General features: G+C 38.7%; 1 protein-coding gene across 6 annotated transcripts in view; it reads left to right on the top strand.

Moving 5' to 3' along the window:
* The window catches only part of LOC122550643 (neuronal PAS domain-containing protein 2-like), a 121,815-nt gene that overhangs the window by 67,670 nt on the left and 28,972 nt on the right, over nt 1-25,173 (top strand). For all 6 annotated transcript variants that reach the window (XM_043691703.1, XM_043691707.1, XM_043691704.1 and 3 more), the window contains 8 exons: nt 4,915-5,028; nt 8,585-8,703; nt 15,146-15,228; nt 18,515-18,621; nt 21,623-21,770; nt 23,007-23,091; nt 23,309-23,429; nt 23,710-23,816. In XM_043691703.1, the coding sequence (XP_043547638.1) occupies nt 4,915-5,028; nt 8,585-8,703; nt 15,146-15,228; nt 18,515-18,621; nt 21,623-21,770; nt 23,007-23,091; nt 23,309-23,429; nt 23,710-23,816 (884 nt within the window). The remainder of the gene's footprint in view (nt 1-4,914; nt 5,029-8,584; nt 8,704-15,145; nt 15,229-18,514; nt 18,622-21,622; nt 21,771-23,006; nt 23,092-23,308; nt 23,430-23,709; nt 23,817-25,173) is intronic.

Consider the following 25,173-nt stretch of genomic DNA (forward strand, 5'->3'; position numbering starts at 1 on the left):
AGGTCAAAGCCTCCCTGTACATGGATGATGTTACAGTTTTCTGCTCTGATCTGCTCTCAGTGTACAGTCTCAGGAGAATCTGCATTCAATTTAAACTGGCCTCGGGAGCCAAGGTAAATCAAGGTAAGAGTGAGGCCATGTTCTTTGGGAACTGGGCCGACCAATCCATTATCCCCTTCACTGTCAGGACAGATTACCTGAAGGTGCTGGGAATATGGTTCAGAGGGGCCAGAATGTGTGCCAAAACTTTGGAGGAGCATATCACCAAGGTGAGGCAGAAACTGGGCAGATGGAAACACTGCTTCCTCTCCACTGTGGGTAAAATCCAGTCATCAGGTGTAAGATACTCTTGGAGTTGTTGTATGTGGCATGAGTTTGGCCTATTCCCCAAGCTATGACCACTATAGTCATCTGAGTCAGCTTCCACACCATGTGAAAGCTCTAGATAAGGCAGGGGGGAGAATGTACCAATGCCGCCCTCATCCTGATTGTCACTTTTGTGCATGGCTGCATTCAGCTGTGTGTAGACCCTTGGTACGCAAACACCAAATCTCACTACATACTGAAGTTCTACTTGTACCAGGTGTTGTGAAGGATAGGCTGGGCTTGTTACCATGGAGTGCTCCAAGTAGTTGGATCATTCTTCTTAGCCTGGAGAAATTTACAAAGAGAAATACCTTTGAACACAAGCCCATCAGGAAGTGGTCAGCACATAGTGTCCTCGAGACCCTGTGGAAAAGGAGAGGGCAATTCCTGTCAGGCAATTCCTGTTCCCTGAGCAGACTGACAACGTCATTTGGCAGAATGGCCTGGTCTCTGTGCACCACTGCACACGGCCCTTGAAGCGGCTGAGCTGGTGAAGAGGCTGTCACTCATCTCCTTCTGGAATGTGGCTTTGTAGAGAAGGTCTGGAGAGAGATGTGGTGGTTTTTGTCGAGATTTGTCCCAAACAGCTTTGTGACACAGAACTCTGTGCTCTATGATCTGTTACCTGAGACGTGCACCAAGACAAACATTGACTGCACCTGGAAGACCATCAACTCGGTGAAAGACACTGTTTGGTCTGCCTGACATTTGTTAGTCTTCCAGTACAGAGACAGAGTGTGGCAGACTGGCACATTCCAAAGTCCATGACAATGTGTTGACAGACACACTGAAGCTTGGGGAACCTACCACTAAGGCGCAGTGAGGAAAGACCACATTGCCTTCCTGCCAAAGTACAAGTGTTTGTTCAGTTGTGAGATCACTGCATTGCCTCAAATTATTTTCTTCCTGCATGAGTTAAAAATGCCCTTGTTATTTGCAATTGTGTGGTAGCTCCATGGGATGACAAATTCCAAGGTACTTTTTGGGTTTCTTTATCCTTGTTGGTAAGATTGTACAGAACAGAATAACAACCTTTTCATATGTATTTATAGATGAAGTTTTTTATGAATAAAGTATATTTTTGCAATTAAAAAAATAAACCTAATGCTACTGCCTCATCTTCTCCCCATAGCTCTATACCCTTTCTTCCTTTTCATATAATCCATTTTCCTCTTGGATGCTTTTTTGATGCTTTCCACATTCTCAGGCAGATTATTCCAGATCCTCACCACTCACTGCATAAAACATATTTTTTTTTTGTCACCATTGCTTATTTTGCCACTTACCTTAAATCTGCGCCCTCTTATTCCTTCCAAAAATGGGAACCGTTTCTCCCTGTTTACTCTGTGCACCACTCATTATTTTGACTAATTCTATCAAATCTCCTCTTAAACTTCTCTTCAAGAATAATAGTCCGATCTAACTAAACAGTAGAAGATGTCCATTCCTGGAACCAGTCTTTTCTACAACGTCTGAATGTGTTCAGGAAAATTTTCTTTATCAATATGTAAATGTTCCTATTGGAAAAGGAGCAAAATTTGACCTTCTCTTGGGCAATAAGACAGGGCAAGTGACTGAAGTTTTACTGGGGAACACTTGGGACTAGTGATCATAATACTATTAGTTTTAAAATATGATTTGGAGATGCCGGTGTTGGCTTAAAATAGTTTTGGGAAAGGATAAGTCTTCCATAAAAGTTAAAGTTCTTAATTGGAGTAAGGCAAATTTTAAGGGTATAAAATAAGAACTTTCAAAAGTTGATTGGGGTAGAATGTTTGCAGGCAAAGAGATGACTGACAAGTAGGAAGCCTTCAAAAGTGTGAGAGCAAGAATTCAGAGGCATTGTGCTTCTGTTAGAGTGAAAGGCAAGGCAGTCAGATTAGGGAACAATGGATGAATAAAAATATTGAGGTTCTAGTCAAGAATAAAAAAGAAATGTATATTAGAGATAGTCAACTGGGATCAACTGAATCTCTTGAAGAGTAAAAAGATTGTATAGGCACTCTTAAGAAGGACATCAAGAAGGTAGAAAGGGGATAGCCTTGTCAAATAAGGTTAAAGATAATCCAAAAAGATTCTACAAATATATTAAGAAAAAGGGAGCAACTAGAGAGCAATTAGGACCCCTAAAAGATCATCAAAGTTGTCTTTGTGTTGAACCTCAGGAGATGGGAGAAATATTAAATGAATATTTCTCATCAGATTTTGCTGTTAGAAAGAAATGGAGGCTAGAGAACTCCGGGAAATAAATAGTGATGTTTTGAAAATAGTTCACATTATACAAAAGGAAGTGCTAGCGGTCTTAGAAAACGTAAAGGTGGATAAATCTCCGGGACCTGATCAAGTGTATCCCAGGACATTGTGGTAAATTAGGGAGGAAACTGCAGGGCTCCTCGCAGAAATATCTGTATCATCTATAAACACGGGTGAAGTACTGGAGGACTGGAGGGTGGCTAATGTTGTGCCATTATTTAAGAAGGATTGTAAGGAGAAGCCTGGAAACTCTACACCTGTGAGTCTGACATTGGTGGTGGTTAAGTTGTTGGAGGTGATTCTGAAAGTTAGGATTAACATGCATTTGGAGAGGCAAGGATTGATTAGGGATAGTCAGCATGATTTTATGCAAGGAAAATCGTGTCTCACAAACTTGACTGAGTTTTTTAATGAAGTAACCAAAATGATTGATGCAGGCTAATTAGTAAAGTTAGATAACGTAGGATTCAGGGTGAGATTGCCAGCTGGATACAAAATTGGCTTTCTAGTAGGAGACAGAGAGTGGTGGTAGAGGAGGGTTGTTTTTCAGACTGGAGGCCTATGACCAGTGGTATTCCACAGGGATCGGTACTGGGTCCATTTTTGTTTGTCATCTATATAAGTGATTTGGATAAGAATGTAGGAGGCATGGTTAATAAGTTTGCAGCTGACACTAAATTTGGTGATATAGTGGACAGTGAATAAGCTTATTTAAACAATCTTTATCAATTTGATCAATAGGCTGAGGAGTGGCAGATGGAGTTTAATTTGGATAAATGTAATGTATTGCAGTTTGGTAATATAAACAAGGAAGAACTTATACAATTTATGGTAGGGCCCTGGGTAGTGTTGTAGAGCAGAGAGACCTAGGGGTTCAAGTACATAATTCTTTGAAATTTGCATCACAGGTAGAGTGGGTGGTTAAGAAAGCATTTAGGGCACTTGGTTTCATTATTCAGACAATTGAGTATAGGAGTTATGACATCATATTGAGGTTGTACAGGACATTGGTGAGGCCTGTTCTGGAGAGGGTTCAGAAAACATTTTCCAGGATGTTGCCAGGAAAGGAGGGTCTGAAATATAAAAATAGACTGGAAAGGCTGGGACTTTTTTCACTGGAGTGTAGGAGGTTGAGGGGTGACAGTACTGAGGCTTATAAAATCATGAGGGGCATAGATAAGGTGAATGACAGGGTTACTTTCCCTCGGATAGGGGAGTTCAAAACTAGGGGGCATATTTTTAAGGTGAGAGGAGAAAGATTTAACAAGGATATCAGGGGCAACCTTTTTACACAGAGAGTGGTTCGTGTGTGGAATAAACTGCTGAAGAAAGTGATGGATGTAGGTATATGTTCAAAAGACATTTCGATATGTACATGAATAAGAAGTATTTGGAGGGATATAGGCCAAGCACAGGCAGGTGGGAATAGTTTAGTTTGGGAAAATGTTCGGCATGGACCGAAGGGTCTGTTTCCATGCAGTGTGACTATATCACTCTGTAATGTCTTCACAGCCTTACTGAAGTACAGAACTAGACCCAGTGCTCCAGGTTGAGACCTAATACGTATTTTATAAAAGTTTAACAGAGGTTTGCCAACATCAGACATCAGTTTTTCAATTTTGCACATAAAGTCAATTTTTAACAAATCGCAAACAGTTTATTCTGAATATTATATCTTTTAAATTCGTTCCCCGAAATGCTAGTTTGCCTTTGCATGGTGCATCCTCAGTTGAATTCTGCTTACTTTGGCAGAAGTGCAGTTCACAGAACCACCACGAGTGGGATTCCACAGTGCCCATTGCGAAGGACACAGACCCTGCCTGAAATCCTGAGGAAGGAATATTTAGTGAGAGCAGACTTCCGGCTGCTCATTGCAAAATTTCAAAGACAACCTTCCATTCTGATGGGTGGCAAGAAAAGTTAAAGATCGCTAAGGGTAGGTTGCCCCTTATTGTAAACACAGAATTCCTTGACTAGCCTGAGCCCTCCCATAGACTTGCCCTTAAACAGTGAATATATTTCTCGAAAGTGGTCAGAAAGCTCAACTGCCCACTCTTCTCTGTCCAGAGTGTATGATAATTGGGTTGGAAAACTAGTGAAGCTATTATCTCATAAATTGCAGCTGATTCTGACTCCCCACCAATCCCTAACCTCACACTTCTGTCCAATCCTCTATGCTGCCCATATGGTGTCCTGGCTCCCAACAATAATATTAATATTGTACATATATCTGGAAAGCAAGAATATACAATTGCCTAACTTTCATTTAAGCAAGTATGTAATGTTTTTATCTAGCTGAGAACTGCTTTGAATTTTCTTGTCACTTGCTGCGAGGGACATTGGACCCAGAGGAATCTCCTACCTATGAATATCTACGATTTGTGGGAAATTTCCAGTCATATGACAGTGGTGAGTATTGAAATTTAGTCCAGATCTATTATGTGAGACTAAGGGCTTAAAAATTGGTTTGCATAACATGTATTCTATATTACATAAGAACACACAAATTAGATAAGTAAATAGTTTAAAGAGTGGAACTGAAGAAAGAAAGATTAATTCACAATAAGTAAATCACTAAGCCACATAACCATTTTTTTTTCACAAATGTCCCATTCTAGGAATTATTAGTGGATAAAATTAAAGCAAAATCTGAAGTACCAACAGAAAATCATGGCAATACCCAGAAAGAGAGAGAAATAGAATTAAGGTTCTCGACTTGAATTACTTAAAACTCATTCAGTTACGCAGTTAAAATTGGTGTTTCAATGTGATGGGCCTCTGTCAGAAAAGGTGAGAGATGTAATATGATTTGATACAGAGGCCAGCAGAGAAGAGCTCAAAAGAACATTAGGGAAGATCACTGATCAAGGAAAGGAAGAAGAAGCTAAATGAGAGATGGCAGTGAAAGGCAGAAGGAGATGATAATGCAACATGTAAAGCCAACAAAAGATAGAGCTAAATGAGATGTAAATAGGAATAGCAGAACATCATCAATTCCTGGATGAAAAATCAGGGACTGAAGCTTGCACCATAAATTGTTGAATTCAGTATTGGGTCTGGAAGTGTTTTGAAATGCTTAGTTGAATGTGAAGGTACTATTCCTTCAGCCCATGTTCAGTTTAATTGAAACAATATAGTAGACTGAGGAAGAGGCCAGAAGCAGAGAGTGGGACAGCGAATTAATATGTCAAACATCCAGAACCTCAGGGTCATGCCTGAACTAAATGCAGGTAATTCAAAATAATCTATGTATAGTCGCCCCACTGTAACGTATAAGTCTTACTTTACTTAGACAGTCTTTCAGGGAAGAAAGGACTGTTGTACGAAGAGCAATTGAATAGCTTGAGCTTGTATTCATTGGAGTTCAAAAAGGTTGGAGGGGCATCTGATAGAGGTATATAAAATGCTAAAGGGGATTGATAAGATGGACTTTGAACAGATGTTCCCCCTCGTGGGACAGTCTCGAACTAACAGTCGTTGTCATAGAGTGATGAAGTAGATTCAAAACTGAGATGAGGAGAAACTACTTCTCTCAGAGGGTTGTGAAACTGTCAAACTCACTGCCCCAGAGAGCAGTGGAGGCAGAATTATCAACAGATTCAAGGAAGAAATAGATATGTTCCTGGTGAAAAGTGAGATAAAGGGCTATGGGGAGCAGGCAGGAAAGTGGAGTTGAGACCAGGATAAGATTAGCCATGATCATGTTAAATGGCAGAGTGGTCTCGAAGGGCTGAATTGCCTACTCCCACTCCTAATTCCTAAATTCCTATGTTGTATCTTCTGCACTTGCAGAATCTCTAGAGTCTGCCTTTCTAGTGCGATATGATGTACTCAGGGTGGAACTAGTGATGTCTAGGATATTAGCTGTAAGATACAAATATGTCAAGTTGTTGCTTGACAGCTTTCCCAATTTTGGCATAAGATCTAGATCTTAGTAAAGGAGAAAGCCACAGGTCAACTGAGTTATCATTTCTGGTGCTGAGGTCAATCTGGAAGTTCAGCTCAGCACTATTCTTTATTGAGGTAAAAACAATGACTGCAGATGCTGGAAACCAGATTCTGGATCAGTGGTGCTGGAAGAGCACAGCAATTCAGGCAGCATCCGAGGACAGGCAAAATCGACGTTTCGGGCAAAAGCCCTTTTGCCCGAAACGTCGATTTTGCCTGTCCTCGGATGCTGCCTGAATTGCTGTGCTCTTCCAGCACCACTGATCCAGAAACTATTCTTTATTGACTTTTCTGTGATGAATTGGCTTTTTCTCCAACTTTCCTTCCTTCCATTATGTCATAGCTCCTGCTTTAAGTCCTGTTTCCTAACAGGGATTCATTAGGTGTGTGTTAATGGTAGAGTTGTGAATCCTACAGCATTTGGCTCATAGTACTGCACTGTCCCTGGCTGAGACTTGATGCTTTTCAATATTGCAGTACATGAGTAATAGAGATTGTGACTGAGAACAGCATGTTTACTATTAATATTTGCCTACAAATTACTATGCCAATATAGGTGTATGCAGTATGGGTGTACTTTGGTTAATAATTTTTAAACAGACAGATGTTATGCATTAAGAAAATTTACTAACTTGACCTGGAAAAAAGTACTTGGCTAAGCAGTGTTGTGCCAAATAAAAGATTTGCTTGTTTTACTGGATTGTACAGAAAAGAAACGTAATCCTGATAAAATTCCACATTCAGAATCCTGGAGAGATGCATATATTTAGATGTACATAAACCATGGAAACACTCATTGTCTGTCAGAGATACTTACTGAGAGCAGACTTTCAAAAAATGTGGTCATGTTCCAAATAGGTCAACGTCAGTGGTAGAAGATTTGAAATGTTGTTTTGAAAACTAAGCATAAAGGGAATATTGACATTGCAAATTGATACACAAGGTGTAATATTCCAGGCTAGCAGGGGACATCTAGGAGGTGGGAGGCCTTGAAGATCAGTGGAATTGTTATCAGGACTGATAACCGACATCTTCCCATTTGTGTGCAGAAAGTTCAGGGTGGTACACGACTGACTTTTCCACTCACCTCCACTTAATACACTTGAATGGTCAATTAACAATATTTAAGATCCTTCCTACCTGCATTGCAATTTTCCTTAGCTGCAGCCAGATAACTGACTGGCAGCCTACCAGCCATTAGGTCTCTGCAGACTGCATGTCAGGTGATGGGGTTGGCCTCAAGCTTCATTCAGTTCTACATGACTGAAGGCATGGACATGAGCAAGAACAAGTTGTTGACGACCTCCTTTCTCTGACTTCGATGGCCTCCCTGCCCCTGTGACCCTCACTACATGGGGTACACCCTTAAATAATAGTTATCTTTCTCATTGGTTCACTGCTTGATCCTGGGACTGTGAGGAGTTGCAGTACTGGCAGCAGCCACCACCTCTCCTGTGATGCTGCGGAGTGATAGATTTACTAGTCTCCAATTTGCAAACAATTGTCCTGCTCAAGTCTGTGTGCATTTAATGCAACCTCAACTCAAAAATAAATTCTGTTTTAGAGAATTCATACACTTAAAATGATAAAACTTATTCTAGTTGGTGTAAGGAAGGGGATTCAATAACAAAATCCATTTGGAATTTGGGATGTATGACCAATTTGTAAAGCACTTTTAATTACAGATTCTTTCATTGCCTAATGTGCACTATGAATAATATGACCAGATGTAATTCAAATTGATGATCATGTGTGTGCACCCGAACGCAGCCTAGTGTTACTTAACAATTGATAGATTATTTACCAAAATTTGTCAGCTTCATTGACCACTTTTAAAGAAATGGAATCCTGGCAAAATTCCACAGTAAGGATCCTGTAGAAATGCATATATTTCGATGCATATATACAATAGAAACATTCATAATTAGTCTTTGTATAGAATATGTTAATAGATTGCTTATTACAGACTGGTATAAACCACTGTTTGAAATGTTCTTTTTCTTCTTTCTAATTGTAGTGCCTAGTTCATCTTGCAATGGTTTTGAAGGTTCTGTTCAAAGGACACTTCAAACAACAGTACATGAACAGATGTGTTTTGTAGCAACCGTCCGTCTAGCAACACCTCAATTTATAAAGGTTAGTACATATGGACAGTGAAAATAGATCACACCAGAGTACCAATCTCCCAGGAATTGATTCCTGAACTGCAACCAACAGGCTAGAGAACACTGAATATTGGCTCCTGATTGAAATTAGACTGGTGAATGGTAGATTCTTGCTGTATCATCCTAGCCTGTTCATTGAAAAAAGTCAATTTAAATTTCATGAAGGTCTTCGAACAATGCAATAGGCAATCAGGAGGAGGCTAAGCAGAGCAAGACTTCTGGACATTCCAAGTCACTTATACTTCAGCTTTAGCCACTTTGTCAGGTGCTGCATTTCTCTGGTGGACCATGCACAGATACACTGTCTGACACCTAGATGTATATTTTACAAGTGGTATCAATACATTTGTAGGAGGCACTTTTTAAAATTTGTTTATTAATTAAAATTAAATAGCATGACTTTTTTACATGGTTCTTATTTTCTAATGCTTTTGAATTTTTTGTAAACTTGTTAAATGTAAGTAAAATTCTGAATTTTAATCTAAATTGTGAACCAAGTAATGGCCTTCAGGTGATTATTAATTTCAATTTACATTCAACAGTATTTTTAATATATATGACATCCTCAGTAAGTAATGAAAGAAGAATTGAATGCTGAGCTGGAGAGAGTTTAAATAGATAGATAAATAACTTGGATGTACAGGTTTTTGAAGGATGGGAAGTGAGGTAGAGAGGTATACTGGCAGTCAGAGAATTTTAAAGATAAAGTAATTAATGCGACCAGAGGGAAAGAGAACTTATTGATGATGGAGAAGCAAAGTAAGAGGGTAATAAACAGATGGCCAGAGTTGGAAAAGTGACAGAAGGGGAAGTGAGCCTTGTCAAGATAAAGTTGAGCAATCAGAGAGTGAGGTACTGGGCAGCAGGGCAGCTCAGCAATTAGCCCTGCTGCCTCACAGTGCCAGGGGCATTGGTTTGATTCCAGCCTCAGGTGACAGTCTACATGGAGTTTGCACATTCTCCCTCTGTCTGCATGGGTTTCGGCTGGATGCTCCAGTTGCCTCCCACAGTCCAAAGATGTGCAGGTTAGGTGGATTTGCCATACTAAATTGCCAATAGTGTCCAAGAATGTACAGGCTAGATGGATGAGCCATGGGAACTGTGAGGTTACAGGGATTGAGTAGGATGTTGGGTCTAGGTGTGATGCTCTTCAGAGGGTTGGTGCAGACTCAATGGGCTGCATGGCCTCTTTCCATTCTGTACGGATCCAATGAATCATTGTACAGGGCAGAATCTAGGTTTTAGACAAATTTGAGTTTATGGAGGGGGATGAGGGGAAGCCAGTGATGAAAATATTGGAATAATAGGGATTTGAGGTGAGAAAAACATGAATGAGAGTTTTTCTGCTTTAGGTACAGATGATGAGATCAGTAATAATGAAGCAGCTTCTTCCAGCGTTAATTTTCCACATTTTGGATCCAATGTCAAGTTACTCCCAGGTCAGCTATATCCCAGAACAAACTGCACAGAATGAGGTAGATCTTCATTTTGTGTGATCATGAAAATTGGTGATAGCAAGTCACAGCTTGATTTTCATCTCTGCTGGTTCCATTGAAATCATTGAACTATCTGCTTTGGATGTTTTCCCACATAATTTTGCGTGTGTTTTCTATAGGGAATGGCTTTATCTAATAGCTCATGTCTCTGTGGGACAAAATTTGTGATCATTATATGTTGTTTAAAATAGTTATAGCTACCAGTGGTTTGAAGATGGGGAGGTCTCATAAACTACATAGTCTGCCCACTGCCTTCCCAGTGTCCCTCAAACAGTTTCCCATGTTATGGAGGACAGTGGATGTGTCAAGCAGGCCAACCACCTTTGGGACAGTCAAGACCCGTAAGTGGCTCTTCAGTGCATCATCCAACCCCACACACTATTATGGCATAGGAGGCCTCTGACAAACTGGCCATAGTCTTCCCTGGGTAAGAGATGTTCCCTGTCCCCAGTGCAGGCACCCCATCCATTGCCGGCCACCACAAAAGCCATACCCCTGACATTACCTTTCCACAGCCTCTCAAATCCTCTCCCAGCCACCAAATCCTGCATTCGGCCCATTGTGCCTACACCGGCTGTATTATCTAATCCAGCTCTATTATCGTACCAATTTCCTGAATTTCCCCATATTCCAGTACACCATTATAATTTTAAAAATCCAATGCCCTCTTGAATTCTTCAGTTGAACCTGTCCCCATCACATTTCCAGGCAGTGCATTCCATGCCCTAACTGCCCACCGTGTGCAATTTTTTTTTTCTCAATTCACCCTTGCTTTATTTACATGTCACTTTAAATCTATGCTCTCGTTCTTATTTCATTTGGAAGCAGAAACAATTTCACTCTCTCGACGCTGCTGAGTTGCTCATGATTTTGAAAACCTCAATCAGATTTCCTCTCAACCATCTTCTCTTTAGGGAGAAAAGTCCCAAGTTCTCCAGTCTATCCTCATAGTTAAGATTCTCATATTTGGAACATTTACAGTAAATCACTTCTGCACTTGCTCCAATACATTCACAACTTCTCTATAATGTGGTGCCCACACTGAACACAATATCCATCTGAGGTTTAAGAAGTGTCTTATATAGGTTCAGCATGCCCTTGCTCTTGTTCTCTACGCTCTTATAAATAAAACCAAGAACACTATATGCTTTATTAGCTGCTCTCTCCACCTGATTGTGACCTTCAATGATCTGGGCACATATGGTCCCTCTTCTCCTGCACCCCCTGTAGAATTATACCCCCTATTTCATAGTGTTGTTCAATGTTCTGCCAACCAAAGTGTATCACCTCACATTACTCGGCGTTGAACATCACCTGCCACTTATCTGCGTATTCCAAGTTGTCTATGTCCCATTATAATTGGGGCCTGCCAGCCAGGCCCTGCTGATAAACCAGACATGCTTTCAGTCTGAACTTCCTATCTTTCTTGGGTTGTCTGTTGTCTAGCTGTAGCCACAGCTTAAATCTGGTACTTTTGAAAGCACAGAAGCTCTCTAAGACAAGACCTCCTCCCAATATGGTGCAGAGGTCTTGCCTTGAGACAATTAATGTCCCAGTGAGTGGGCTTTCCTATTTGAGATCCCAGTTGACTATTTTAGGGGAGGGGGAGATGGGAATGTGGTGCTCTGTAAAATCCAGCCTCAGGTAAAGACTACTGTAAAAACATTAACTTCAGTGAACTGAGTAAAAATTTGGCTCAGGTAGATTGGTATCAAAAATTAATAGACAAAACAGTAATTAAATAATGGTCCTCAAAAAGATGGTCACGTATAGAGTAGGCACATTCCCATGGCACAGGAAAGAAAGGTTTTCAAGGCTAGAGCTGACTAAACATGTCGAGGATAAAAATGAGAGGGAAAAAGCAGGCTTGTGACAATTGGAAGGCTTATGATGCATCAGAAAACCAAACTGAACATAGAAAGTGCAGAGGAGATCCAAGAAAATGTACATAATAGGAATAGAGAGAGTATGAGAATAGATTAGCAAGTGACATAGAGGTCAGACAAAAGTATTTTCTAAGTACAAATGTGGTAAAAAGATAGCCAAAGGAAGAGCAGGCCTATTTAGGGACCAGAAAAAGATATCTTCTGGAGACAGAGGGCATGGCTGAGATACAAAATGATTACTTTGCAACTATTTAGTACAATGAATTTTGAAGTTATGTGTTTTGATGCATTTTTGTAGGAAAGACGAAATGCAGCAAAATGAACTAAATGCTGGATAAAAGCAAATTGGGCTTTGACAAAGGGTCAGTTAGACTCGAAACGTCAGCTCTTTTCTATCCTTACAGATGCTGCCAGACCTGCTGAGATTTTCCAGCATTTTCTCTTTTGGTGAACTAAATACTGTAGTTTTAAAGGGTCTGGAAGAACGGAGTGAGATCTGGGGGGAAATGTACATGAAACTATGAAGGTATAAGATGGAAAGTATGTTGCAAAAGAAAATGGCATCCTTCACTTTGTTAATAGAGGAATAGAGTGCAGAAACAAAGATGTTTCTGTGTTACTGCTAATGAGCCAAGGGCCAAAATGATGCCACATGACCAGCAATGGCATGCTGGGTTAAGGATGTGTAGATAGTTGAGATTTTCACATAAATTGTACCTATGCTATCAATCCAGTATTAAAGAGGTAATTCTATGTTAAGGAAAAAATATATAAGAATATGATAGTTTTAATAAAGCTAACTGGTTAGGCCTCAGCTGGAGTATTATGTTCAGTTCTAGACTCAATATTTTAGAAAGGATGTCCAGAACTTGGTAAAGGTGCAAAAGTGTTTTATTAGAATGGTACCAAGTTTTAGGGACTTTCTTTGTTGTGGTTCTGTTCGCCGAGCTGGGAATTTATGTTGCAGACTTTTCGTCCCCTGTCTAGGTGACATCCTCAGTGCTTGGGAGTCTCCTGTGAAGCGCTTCTATGATCTTTCCTTCGGCATTTGTAGTGGTTTGTATCTGCCGCTTCCGGTTGTCAGTCCCAGCTGTCCGCTGCAGTGGCCGGTATATTGGGTCCAGGTCGATGTGTTTATTGATTGCATCTGTGGATGAGTGCCATGCCTCTAAGAATTTCCTGGCTGTTCTCTATTTGGCTTCTCCTATAATAGTAGTGTTGTCCCAGTCGAACTCATATACCGGCCACTGCAGCGGACAGCTGGAACTGACAACCGGAAGCGGCAGATACAAATCACTATAAATGCCGGAGGAAACATCACAGAAGTGCTTCACAGGAGACTCCCAAGCACTGAGGATGTCACCTAAACAGGGGACGAAACGTTTGCAACACAAATTCCCAGCTCGGCGAACAGAACCACAACAACGAGCACCCGAGCTACAAATCTTCTCCCAAACTTTGAACATTTAGGGACTAGAGAAGCTGAGGTTATTCTCCCGAGAGCAGAGAAGGTTAACAGGATATTTATTTTTAGCTTTGATAGAGTAAATAAAGAAAAAAAACTTAATTTAGTGACAGAACAGTTGGTAATGAGAGGACAGAGATTTCAGATAATTGGTAAAAGAACAAATGATGACTCAAAAAAAAATTTTTACAGTGCAAGTTATTCAATCTGTACACTGAAGAAATATTCAATGAATTAGCTGTGCTTCCAGGTGTAAAATTAAGACAGAAGAACATAACAAGCTTATAATATTCTGACAGTATTAGAAGAGGCAGTACAAAATAGCATAGATCAAGTAAAATATAGAATTTAGAATAATGTTTGAATATGAACACCAAAAAGAGAAAAGAAATGATGGTTAGATGGAGTATGTTAGAATAAATTAGGGTGACGTTTGAATTATGTGGTGTTTCACTGGACCAAGTAAATAAGTTGGCTATTCAGGACAAATACCAACAGAAGGTGACAGGTATGATGCAAAAGTTAAAAGAAGAATGGAGGTAGCCAGAACTAATTTTTTTAAAGATAAAGAATATGTTAACAACAATAATACTTAAGATGGTAACAAGGAAAATAATTCATAAAAGTGTACATTCTATCTGTCCAATTTCCTGTATAGCTCCGACACCTTGTCAAAAATTATAGGTCTCTGGAAAAAGATAAGTTTTCTTGAAATCTGGATGCTTAACTGTATGCTAACAATTCCAAATACAGAACATTAGTCAAATGAAGAAGTATTTAAAAGTACAAGAGGAAAAAGAACTTTAAGAAGATGACATCCAGAAAATAAATTGTCAGTATTTTGGACATTTAATCAGAGCTGAAAAGCTGCAGAGAATTCTTTCAGAAAGCAGTGTGGAGAATAGCAGAAAGAGGGATCAATCTAGGAGTAGTTGGATGGCAGATCGCATGGAGTGGTTGTTGATTGGCTGCAGTGAATATGTGAGGATGGAACAGTGTGGCACACCGTGATAACATATCTCCTGGCAGAAATAGCTACATGCAGCAACAGAATTGTTGTGATCTAGGATGTAATATCCGAAAGACTGGTCAGAATCAAATTCAATAATAATGGCCAAATTTAAATAGATAAGAAATTGAAAGAAAATATTTTACAGAGCTACAGGAAGAGAACAAAGGAGTGTGATTAATTGAACACCTCTATCAGAAACCTAGCACAGGCAAAATGGGTCTTTTTTTGTGCAGAATCATTCTATGATTCTGTGCAGTGGAAAGCTAAGGAGTAACTGTTGCCTGTGAATGCGAAAATTTGCTGTTTACTCAACAATGAAACCTTTATTCTTAAACTTGTAAGGAAGAGCACAATCGATTATGCCACACAATGATATCAATCAATTATTTACTTTCTATATTTATTCTGAATATTAAAAAGGGAAAGATTTGTCAATGAACCGTATTTATTATTAAAGCACATTGATTTGCAAAGCTTGAAATGTAGCATTAAAATCTGTTCTGTATAAAATCTACCACTGTTAACCATATTTACAATACTTTATTTCAACACAGGAGATGTGCATAATAGAGGAGCCTTTGGAAGAATTTACCTCTAGACATAGCTTGGAGTGGAAGTTTTTATTTCTAGATCACAGGTTAGTGAGAATTTTTTTGTGATTAAAGCAGAACTTACCAGTGTCATGTTACCAACTTGTTTTAAGCGTAAGAAGTAGTTATATAAGCAATGTCTGCTCCTAGAAGGAAAAAGAGTGCTTTATTTCTATTTCCATTTTGCTACATCAAATATTAATTTGAATATTGTTACAGTATTAAAGGGGTGCAGGAACAGAGAAACCTTGGATTTTACTTACATAAATATTTAAAGGTGATAGGACCAGTTGATGAGGACGTTAAAAGGCGCACAGATTCCTTGGGTTGACAAATACAGGTTTTGAATACTAAATCAAGGAGGTTATACTGTGTCCGTACAAACCAATGAATAGGCTTCAGCAGTGTTAATATGCCCTATTCTATATCCCATACATCAGGAAAGATGTCTAGGCCTTGAAGAATGGGCAAAGGAAATTTACCAGAATGTTACCAGAGATGAGGCACCTCAATATGGGGAAAGGTAAAGTAAGCTGAGATTTTTTTGAAGACCAAGAAAGGTTAATGGGAGATTTGTTGGTGGTTTTAATAGCAAACATAAGAAGAAATGGCTTCCACTGAGGGGTGCGCGCATTTTAGAAATCATCAGCAGCACACATGCAATTTTCTAATATGTGGCAGGGTGGCCTGTTTTTTTCAGACAAATTGTTGAGTTTGGTGCATAACTTGCTACATCAAGAGATGTTTACTCCTTATCTTCATCAGTGACTTTGATGTTGTGTTGCTTTTCATTTTATAATGACACTCTCTCTGTGGTTAATTCCCCATAGTGTTCAAGTCAGAGCAAATGTGGATAGTAATGGATACTGGGAAAATTAATGCAGTATGTTTCAACATCTCAAAAGGCAACACTAAGGGAACACTTTTGTCAACTAACCTCTGCTTTGTGATCTGAAAATTCTTTAATAATATCATGGTTTCCTCACTTACAAGTTTCAGCTCACTATGATGACAATTGCCACCTTCCCTTCACTAGAACAGGGTTTGTTCCCTAGAATGTAGATGGAAGAATAGAGGCATCAATATATTTGACCCTATTTTGCTTTATTTATGACAATAGGCTTCAAACTATCTTATCTACCCAGTAATGAGAGATCACAGCTATTCCTCAAGCAGGCTGCTAAGAAAAGCTTTCTTATGTATCTGGAAGTGTGAACATCCACAGACCAAAGGCAAGAAGACTGGAGTCCATAATGACAACAAGTGCCTCCAGTCAGTATCTAATGAGAGACATACTTATGCCTTCAGAAACCATGGTTAGAGCAGTTTTTTGTTGTCATAAAGACAGACAAAGTTTGCTAGGAATACAGCTGCAATGCTTCATTTCATCATTCTGTACCATTTGAAAGAATCTGCATCAATCCTAGTTGTAGAGTGTAGTCTCCACTCCTACCTGTGAAATGCAATCCTAAATAATGTGGACGTCAACAACCTGTTTAGTGTGCACAGCAACACACATATTAAGCTGTGAAGAATATATGCCTAATCGCTTGGCATCTGAGTACATTTCTTCAAGTGCTTTCTTACATTCAAAAACCAACAAAATTATAGTCATAATAAATATTGCAGATAATTCCAACCACATTCTAATTGGATATCATGCAATAAACAATGAATGGCAACTTCTGTTTAATTGTAATTACTTGGGATTTTATAAAACTATCTTGAATAGGTGAATGTTTAAATGAAGATTTTATACTGTACTATATCAAAATGTTCACACCTTGTCAAACTTTTCATTTTAAAGTTGGTTAGTCTATCTACATGTGATTCTTATTCATACAATTAATGGTTGTACTTATGTAATGGAATTTGTTACCTTGTCCCAGTTCTTTTTGACAAATGATCAGATTGTTGTTCCTGAGGCAGGTACACAGCATTGGGAAATTGCCCAGCTTCAGGAGAGACTGTCCTGACTGGCTAGATCTTTGTTCTGTGGGCTAGGAATACTTGGGGTGAGGGGCGTGACCATGGAAATAGTTCTGAAGTGATCTTGTTATCTGCTCTGTATTGAGACAGACTATATAAATGTTTTAATAAAAGCAGTTAGGACTCTAATCTCCACAGCCCTTGCCCCACCCAGACCCCATCCATACCAATGCAAGCCCCAACCCACTGTGAAGGCACCTCAGATCTTCTATGTCAACCTAAGCCCCTCAACCCCCTCACTTCCCTCCCTTACACACTCAATGCCAATTCACCAAATACATTCATGAGTTGACCTCACGTGCCATGCTGAGATGAAAATAAAACAAAGTTTGAAGTATCAGTTGCAAAGTTCACTATACTAAAGATTAGATTACTTACTTACAGTGTGGAAACAGGCCCTTCAGCCCAACAAGTCCACACTGACCCTCTGAAGAGCAACCCACCTAGACCCATTCCCCTACATTTACCCCTTCACCTAACACTACAGGCAATTTAGCATGGCCAATTCACCTAACCTGCACATCTTTGGACTATGGGAGGAAACCCACGCAGACAAAGGGAGAATGAGCAAACTCCACACATAGAGTCGCCTGAGGCGGGAATTGAACTCGCGTCTCTGGCGCTGTGAGGCAGCAGTGCTAACCACTGTGTCACCGTGTTGCCCACACTTGTTGATAAAAGACCATTCAATACATTTAAACCTCTTCAAGACCTTAACCACTCATAAAAACAAACATTCATATCCCCACATAAAAAGCAGCCAATCCCTTAGTAGTTCTGCAAATCTGTTAATCAAACTGTGAAATTACAGCCTCCCCCACCCAATGTGATAATTATTGGTGTGGACGCAGTCAAGAAGTAATAATACTCTACGGATCATGCCAACAAACTATTATCAAAATCTGTAGAACTAGTTTTTTTTCAACTTAGAGACAATTCAGGCATTAAAAAAGTAGGGATTCAAATGACATGACAGCTTCACAATTTCATAGACTTGAACTCCCTTTTACATACAATCATGTCTGCTCTTAAAAACTGTAAACCACACACTATAGGAAACAAATCTCACTCCTGTTTGCTTTTACCCATACACCCCACTGCCTTGGCCCCACCATTCCCACCAGATGAAGACTAAATCTATGGAAATGGGAGAGGGACCTCCAATCTGGGCAACCAAGTTTCTTCAACCTTCTGAAAATTCTCATCATTGTATAGACATTCAATTCAATTAATTAAGTTTGTTTGATTCATTTTCAGGCACTTTGTGTTTTCTGTACAAACAGTTTAATAGTTGCAAGTAAGTTCTGCTTACATTTTGTAGTTAAATATTCTTTCTAACTGCAGGGCTCCACCGATCATTGGTTATTTGCCTTTTGAAGTCCTTGGTACATCAGGTTATGATTATTACCACGTGGATGATCTGGAACAGCTCGCCAGGTGCCATCAACAATGTATGTACTATTCAGGGGGAGAAAAATGCTAAGAATTTTCAAAAATATTTGGAATTAATCTAATGGTACAGAAAATCATGTAACTCTTTCACATCTAAAAATGGACAACAGAATTCTTAAAACATTACAAATATGCTTAACATATAGTGTCGAATAAAAAATATTTGAAACCTCCTGAGCCAGAATAAATCAAGTACTGTTAATTAACTGCAAGTAATCTTAGTTTTGGTTCAGTTACATCTAATTTCATCAATCTCCGACTTCCAGTGGTGAGTCACATTAACAAGGAGTACTTGTCAGGAGCCACTTCTACAAGTATTGTGTCTTGAACTCCAATCAATGCTGCTTTTAAGTGCAGTCCCCTTGATAAGCAAGGAACATTAGTAAATTTTCTCTACAATGTTTATTTTAGAAAATATTTGAGCAATGTTTTCTCTACAATGTGAAAGCATTCTAAACTGCCTTTTCCTCTGTAAAGTTGATTGCAGCCAATTAACGTTAGTAACTCTTTTATTTCACATCTATATTATACAAATGTAGTTAGGCTGTATATAGCACCTGAAAGTTATGTGCACTAAAATTAACACTCAAAAAGTAATTTTGCGGTTCAGTAAAAACAAGATGTGATTTATTATTTCTGTATTTTTCATTTCAAATTGAATAACAATAAGCCTTTAATAATGCACACCACATTGTTTAACACTAATTACCATCAATTATCACATGATCCTTTGTTAAAGGAGAATGAAAATTGTGGAAAATACCTTTTGTTCACAGTTTTGACTAGTTATTGAAACAAATTATATGCAGTATATATCCAAAATATAAATGTTTTAGTTGATATTTCTTCATTATTGCAACTGCCAGGTTGAGTCCCTTTTGCTGCCAGGCAACCCCAAAGATATTATCAATTGCCTCAATTGAAAGCAATAAGAGCCCCACTTTAAGATTAGCCTGAGAGCCATACAAAGCTAATATACACTGGATTCTGGGAAAATAAACCATTAATTAGTGAGGGACCATGCTTCTTAACTAGAATGTTCTCACAGATGGGGTCCTCAGATCAGCTCTCTGCTACGTTGGGTTAAAGATTTTCTTTCATTGCTGTAAAACACGATGATTGTATTACTGTGAAGATGTAAGATCTATTTCATTTAATGTGGAGTCAAGGGATAACATACCTTTACTCTAAGAATAGCTATTTAGTATCTGTGGAAGGATGATGTCAGAGTGGTATCAGATCACATAGAACTGGAGTCTGAGATTGTAAATTCCAGAAGATGCTCTCCCTTATTTTGCTTATTGTTATGTTTAATTTAGCGATGTTGTTCTGATTGTTTTCTTGCTATTGACACAGTAATGTACTTGAATGTGAAGAAAGGTTGAAATTCCTTGGAAAATCCCAAAATCTATCAATATGGGTTAATTAAAAGAACCATTTACTTAGCTAACTAAAATGATACTTCGAGAAGCCTTCTTTTATTCTCTAGAGAAACAGGGTCACAAGAATTCTTATCAAGTCAGGTCATGTTGAATCTTATCACTGAATTAAAATGTGTTAACATTGAGGTAACAACATAGTAAAATATGTAAAGTTCAAAATGACCATAACTACAGAACTGATTATAGAATCTAAAGTCAGATATGGGCTTGTTACAAAACGTAACTAAAATAAATTTGGCATATAGCTGTGTCTTTGAGTAAAAGTAATTTTATCTTTTAGTATCTTCACACAGTAGCCTAAATTCAGATTAGGTGAGCCATAAAAGCAAGTTGTTGTGTTTGTTTACTTGATCTGAGGTCCCTTCCATGTAGTTCACAGGAATGCATGCATTCAAAGACAAAGGGCCACATGTGTTTTTTATTGTTTTTTTTAAGTGAAACCAAATATAACAGAGTTAACAACTCACTCACTTTCTAAGTACACAGCCAAACTATTACTATTAATTGGAACATAAACTGAAGCTTACAGCTTACATTAACACTCCAAAGAATTTAACTTTAAATTCCACATTGGCAGTTTGAGAAGTTAAATATAAAGAAAGGGTACAATTACTAAAAATGAGATTTGCCATAAAGCCTATCAGGCTCACCAATATCCTTTAGGAAATGAATTCTTCCATCCCTATGATCATACAAAAATATTTTATTCAGGGAGACCCAAACTCTACAGGAAGGAGATTCATTCACCCTGACTTGGGGCAGCGAGGCCAAGATCTGCCCTCATTCAGATGAAGATGGATGAAGCACAGAATTCATCTATCTACTTCTGAATGACTGTGGTGCACGTTCCTACACATCCACTGCTGTTTTCCTCAACTAAAAGCTCCCATGAGCTCTGCCCTTAGCAGGATATGCCAACAATGTGAAACAAGTTGCCTGATAGTTCTTAAAGACAGACTGTCATTTAACAGGAAGATGGGAAAAGTTGTGCTGCAATGGAAGTTTTTGCAATTGAGTGCTAGGGCACAATGTGGCACTGGGTGCTTTAGTAGTGCAGCTGGGAAGAAAGGCCGGGGACATCTGGGCCACCCTCATAAGGAAAGAGAGCAGGTGAATGATAGGTCAACTTGTGGAGTCTAGACCCAAGGACATAGCAATAGTGCCATGTGGTAGTCTAATGACAGTAGATGGTGGTCAAGGTCAGGGATGACATTTTGACATGACTTATCCTACATACCACAAACGTATTGTGTCACGCAGTTCAGTGCACAACAGCACCATCATTTAGCCAGCCACACTTCTTGGCACTCAGGACTCATGCCTAACTATCAGACACTCCATCTTACTCTCTCACGTTGCCAACCTTGTATCCCTCTTTTATTGCCTCCATATATCTCCAAATTAAGCCATGGCTAATATATCACCAAAATACAGGGTTAAACAATTCATGGCTCCTCAAGATATTTTTTAAAAGACACATCTTTTAAAAAAGTTTTTTCATTTTTGTGTATAATAGTGACCTGCTAAAAAAGTGTAGCCATGCTTTTTGATTTTACAGTGATGCAGTTTGGTAAAGGGAAGTCTTGCTGCTATCGGTTTCTTACGAAAGGACAACAATGGATCTGGCTCCAGACCCGCTACTACATTACCTACCATCAATGGAACTCCAAGCCAGAGTTTATTGTGTGCACACACACATTAGTGAGGTAGGAGAACATTAATTGACTGGAAGGTGTAATAATGATGGAGAAAATTCCTTTGGGTGTTACATCTAATAAACATCATAAGCAGGTAGAATTTTTACAGTTAAGATATTTCCAGTGAAGTTGCATACCAATTATTTTAATAGTTTTTCAAAGTTTTTGAATTTGGTAGAAATGCTGAACAGAGGGAAACTATGCTCACAATATCCATAACACAGAGACCAGAATACATCCTATGCCCGGTGATTCATGATAAAATAATTATTAATAATATTGAAATTATTCAAAATATGGGGTCAAAATAACCAAAAATCTCCAAATACATCTAATTACAGTTGAAATAAGCAAGTCTGTAACTAAAAATGTTAAGGAATATTCACTTTGCAAAGTAAGTAGCAACAAAACCACACTGCCAACTTCCAGTGTAGCAGATATCATTGTAGATGCAAAATTGAATGTTAGAGGTACATAACACAGAGTTAGTTGTGCAGCAAACTGACTGTGTCTTGTCCTCTGATGTTCAAGGACACCTGATTCTCAGCAGTTGGTTTTTTTTCAAGGTTGCTTATCAGTAGATGTAACCTGGTGAAATTGCTTGACTTAACCAGAGCATGGGAAGGCATCAGTCATGTTAAATGTTTTTTAGTAACTTGTTATTTACAATATTTTTTGGATTATTTTCCTCTTTGTTTTTCTTGTCATAGACTATGTGTTGGTATCTGTGCAGAAAGCAACTTTGCACAGTGGAATGCAATTTGCCTTTAGTCAAGGAGCATTCAGCACTAGTTAGCTCAGTTGGCTGGATGGTTGGTATGTGATGCTGATAGAACGGGTTCAATTCCCAAACCAGCTGAGATCACCAGAAGCCCTGCTTTCTCAACTTGACTCTGAGGCTTGGGGGCCCACAGGTTAAGCCCACTACCAGTCATCTCTCTCCAGTGAGAGAGCAGCCTCAGAGACTGTGGCAACATTAATAACTTCTGAGCCTTCAAAACAAAAGAATATGCTCTTTCTATGTTGCCTTCCATATCTGCCAACTGAATGGAGTTATCGACTTGAATGATAGGTAGTGCTGGAATTAAAACTCATGGCTTCTGACTATAAAACAATCAATAAATCACTTGAGTTGATAGGATAATTTATGATTTGTATAATGATTCCAGAACCCAAGTTAAATGCATATTCAGTCTTATTTTCATTGAATTTTCTTTTCATTGATATTTTACAAAATTACTCCAGCTATGCAGAAGTTCGAGCACAGCGTCGAAAAGACATCTGTTTGGATGATAGCTGTACAGAAGTTGTTGGTTCTTCATTGCTTAAGGTAATAAGAAAGATTCGTCTATTCACATTTCTGGGAATGCTTTAAATGCCTGTTATTGCGAAAGATTCTGTAGCCATTTATTAAGGCTAATGTTAAGAAATTTAATATTATTTGCGAACGTATTGAAAACAATCACAGTTAATCTTGCAGGTGGTGCAATGGAAAATAACAATTTGCTCATACCTGTCATACATTCTACTGTTATTGTTCTGTACAGGGACATGACTTAAGAATTGATACACAGCAGCACGTTGAAGTGCTCCCTGGCACTCCATCACCTTCTTCTTCATCTCGGAGTTCACACAAATCATCTCATACCTCGGTGTCAGAATCTGCATGTAGGTGTCTTTATTTTCATGTTAACTTTGGAAAGCTTATGAGATAAGTTTTCCATTTTGCTGCATTAGCTTTGGAAAATATCCATAAAGTAAAATTCGCAAAATGCTTCAAATAGATGATCATGATGTTTCTCTTACATTGATTTTTTTCCTCATTAATTAGTTAATTTCAACAATCAATGTATTAATCTGGTTCTGCTCATTTAGAAATTGTGTGTTGTAGCTTGTAGAAATTGTGACTATCCTATAAATTAAACCCAATGTCAAATTTCTTTCTCAGCAACACAAAGCAAACTACTTTCAGAGATCAGTGCTCCATCCTTGCAGGCAAAAGCAGCAGTACAACAAGATGTAGGAATTCAGCAGCATCCACCCAGCAGCAACCAGGTAGAGATTTGCTTAATGTAATCACTCAACATGCTGATAAATTATTGTTTTCAGAAAGCATTTAAGAAAGTACTGATAAGTAATGAAGTAATCCATTGTCACCAGAAGCAATCATTTTAAAATGACCAAATTTAAATTGCTGGAGTGATAGAAGAATTTGCACAATTAGAGATGTTTTGCTGAATTCATGGTTAAAAGTGTATCCGAACCTTCATGGACTGAGAACTTTTTTTTTTGACATTATCTTTGGCGCCAGGAGAAGGACTGTTAGATTACACAAGAAAAGTTTAAATATCTCTTTTTATTTGTTTGGCGAAAGCCTCCTACAAACTCCCACCTCATAATTTAGACAAATGAAACCAACTCCTTTTTTTTGCTACTTGCCAGTTATCTCATGCCACTTGACATCTGTACTCCCACCCAGCAGATGCTACTGGATTTGGGCCGCCAACTAACACAGATGATGTCTGGAATTTAAAATGTCCCTGGCTACATTCTGAAAAATAAGTGGAGTTTGCTGATCACCACTGCCTTCACCCACCTAATTCCCACCACAAGTTGAAATCAGGGCGTAATTTTAAAACTTTTCTCAGAGTATCTTTGGAACTTACTACTTCAAAAGGCAGTGGAAGCAAAGTCTTTCAATAGGCAGTGGAAGAAAAATTCATGATAAACAAGTGGGCAGAAGAGTATTGGGATAGGTAGCAGTGTGAAGAAATCAGAGCAGCCATGATCATAGTGATTAATGCAAGAGGATTAAAGGCCAAGTGCCTCCAAATTCGCATATTTGCATAGAAGTTCATACATATCGAATTACACAGGCACAATGTAATTACATAACGTGAAATAAAAATGATTGTGGTTTCAGAATAATGAGATTATAAAACTAAACTGTTGTTATTTGAAAATAATGAATCTTTTATTTTCTGTATTAATTTCTGTTCCAGAAATCTTATATTTTTCTGTCAGTTCATAAATAATTATTTCAGATTCATGACCTGCCAATTTACATTTTCCCATTGTTCCTGCAAACTACACACTGCGCTTGACACAAATTGGTTTCTATGGAAATTCTTCACTATACTGGATGAAATAGGTGAATGCTGTTATAGTCGAAAATGTGTTGCTGGAAAAGCGCAGCAGGTCAGGCAGCATCCAAGGAGCAGGGGAATCGACGTTTCGGGCATGAGCCCTTCTTCAGGAATGAGGAAAGTGTGTCCAGCAGGCTAAGATAAAAGGTAGGGAGGAGGGACTTGGGGGAGGGGCGTTGGAAATGCGATAGATGTTTCAGAGAATACCTCTGGGACACCCGGACCAACCAACCCAACCACCCCGTGGCTCAACACTTCAACTCCCC

The sequence above is a fragment of the Chiloscyllium plagiosum genome, chromosome 6 (genome assembly GCF_004010195.1).
Source record: "Chiloscyllium plagiosum isolate BGI_BamShark_2017 chromosome 6, ASM401019v2, whole genome shotgun sequence".
Lineage (NCBI taxonomy): Eukaryota > Metazoa > Chordata > Chondrichthyes > Orectolobiformes > Hemiscylliidae > Chiloscyllium > Chiloscyllium plagiosum.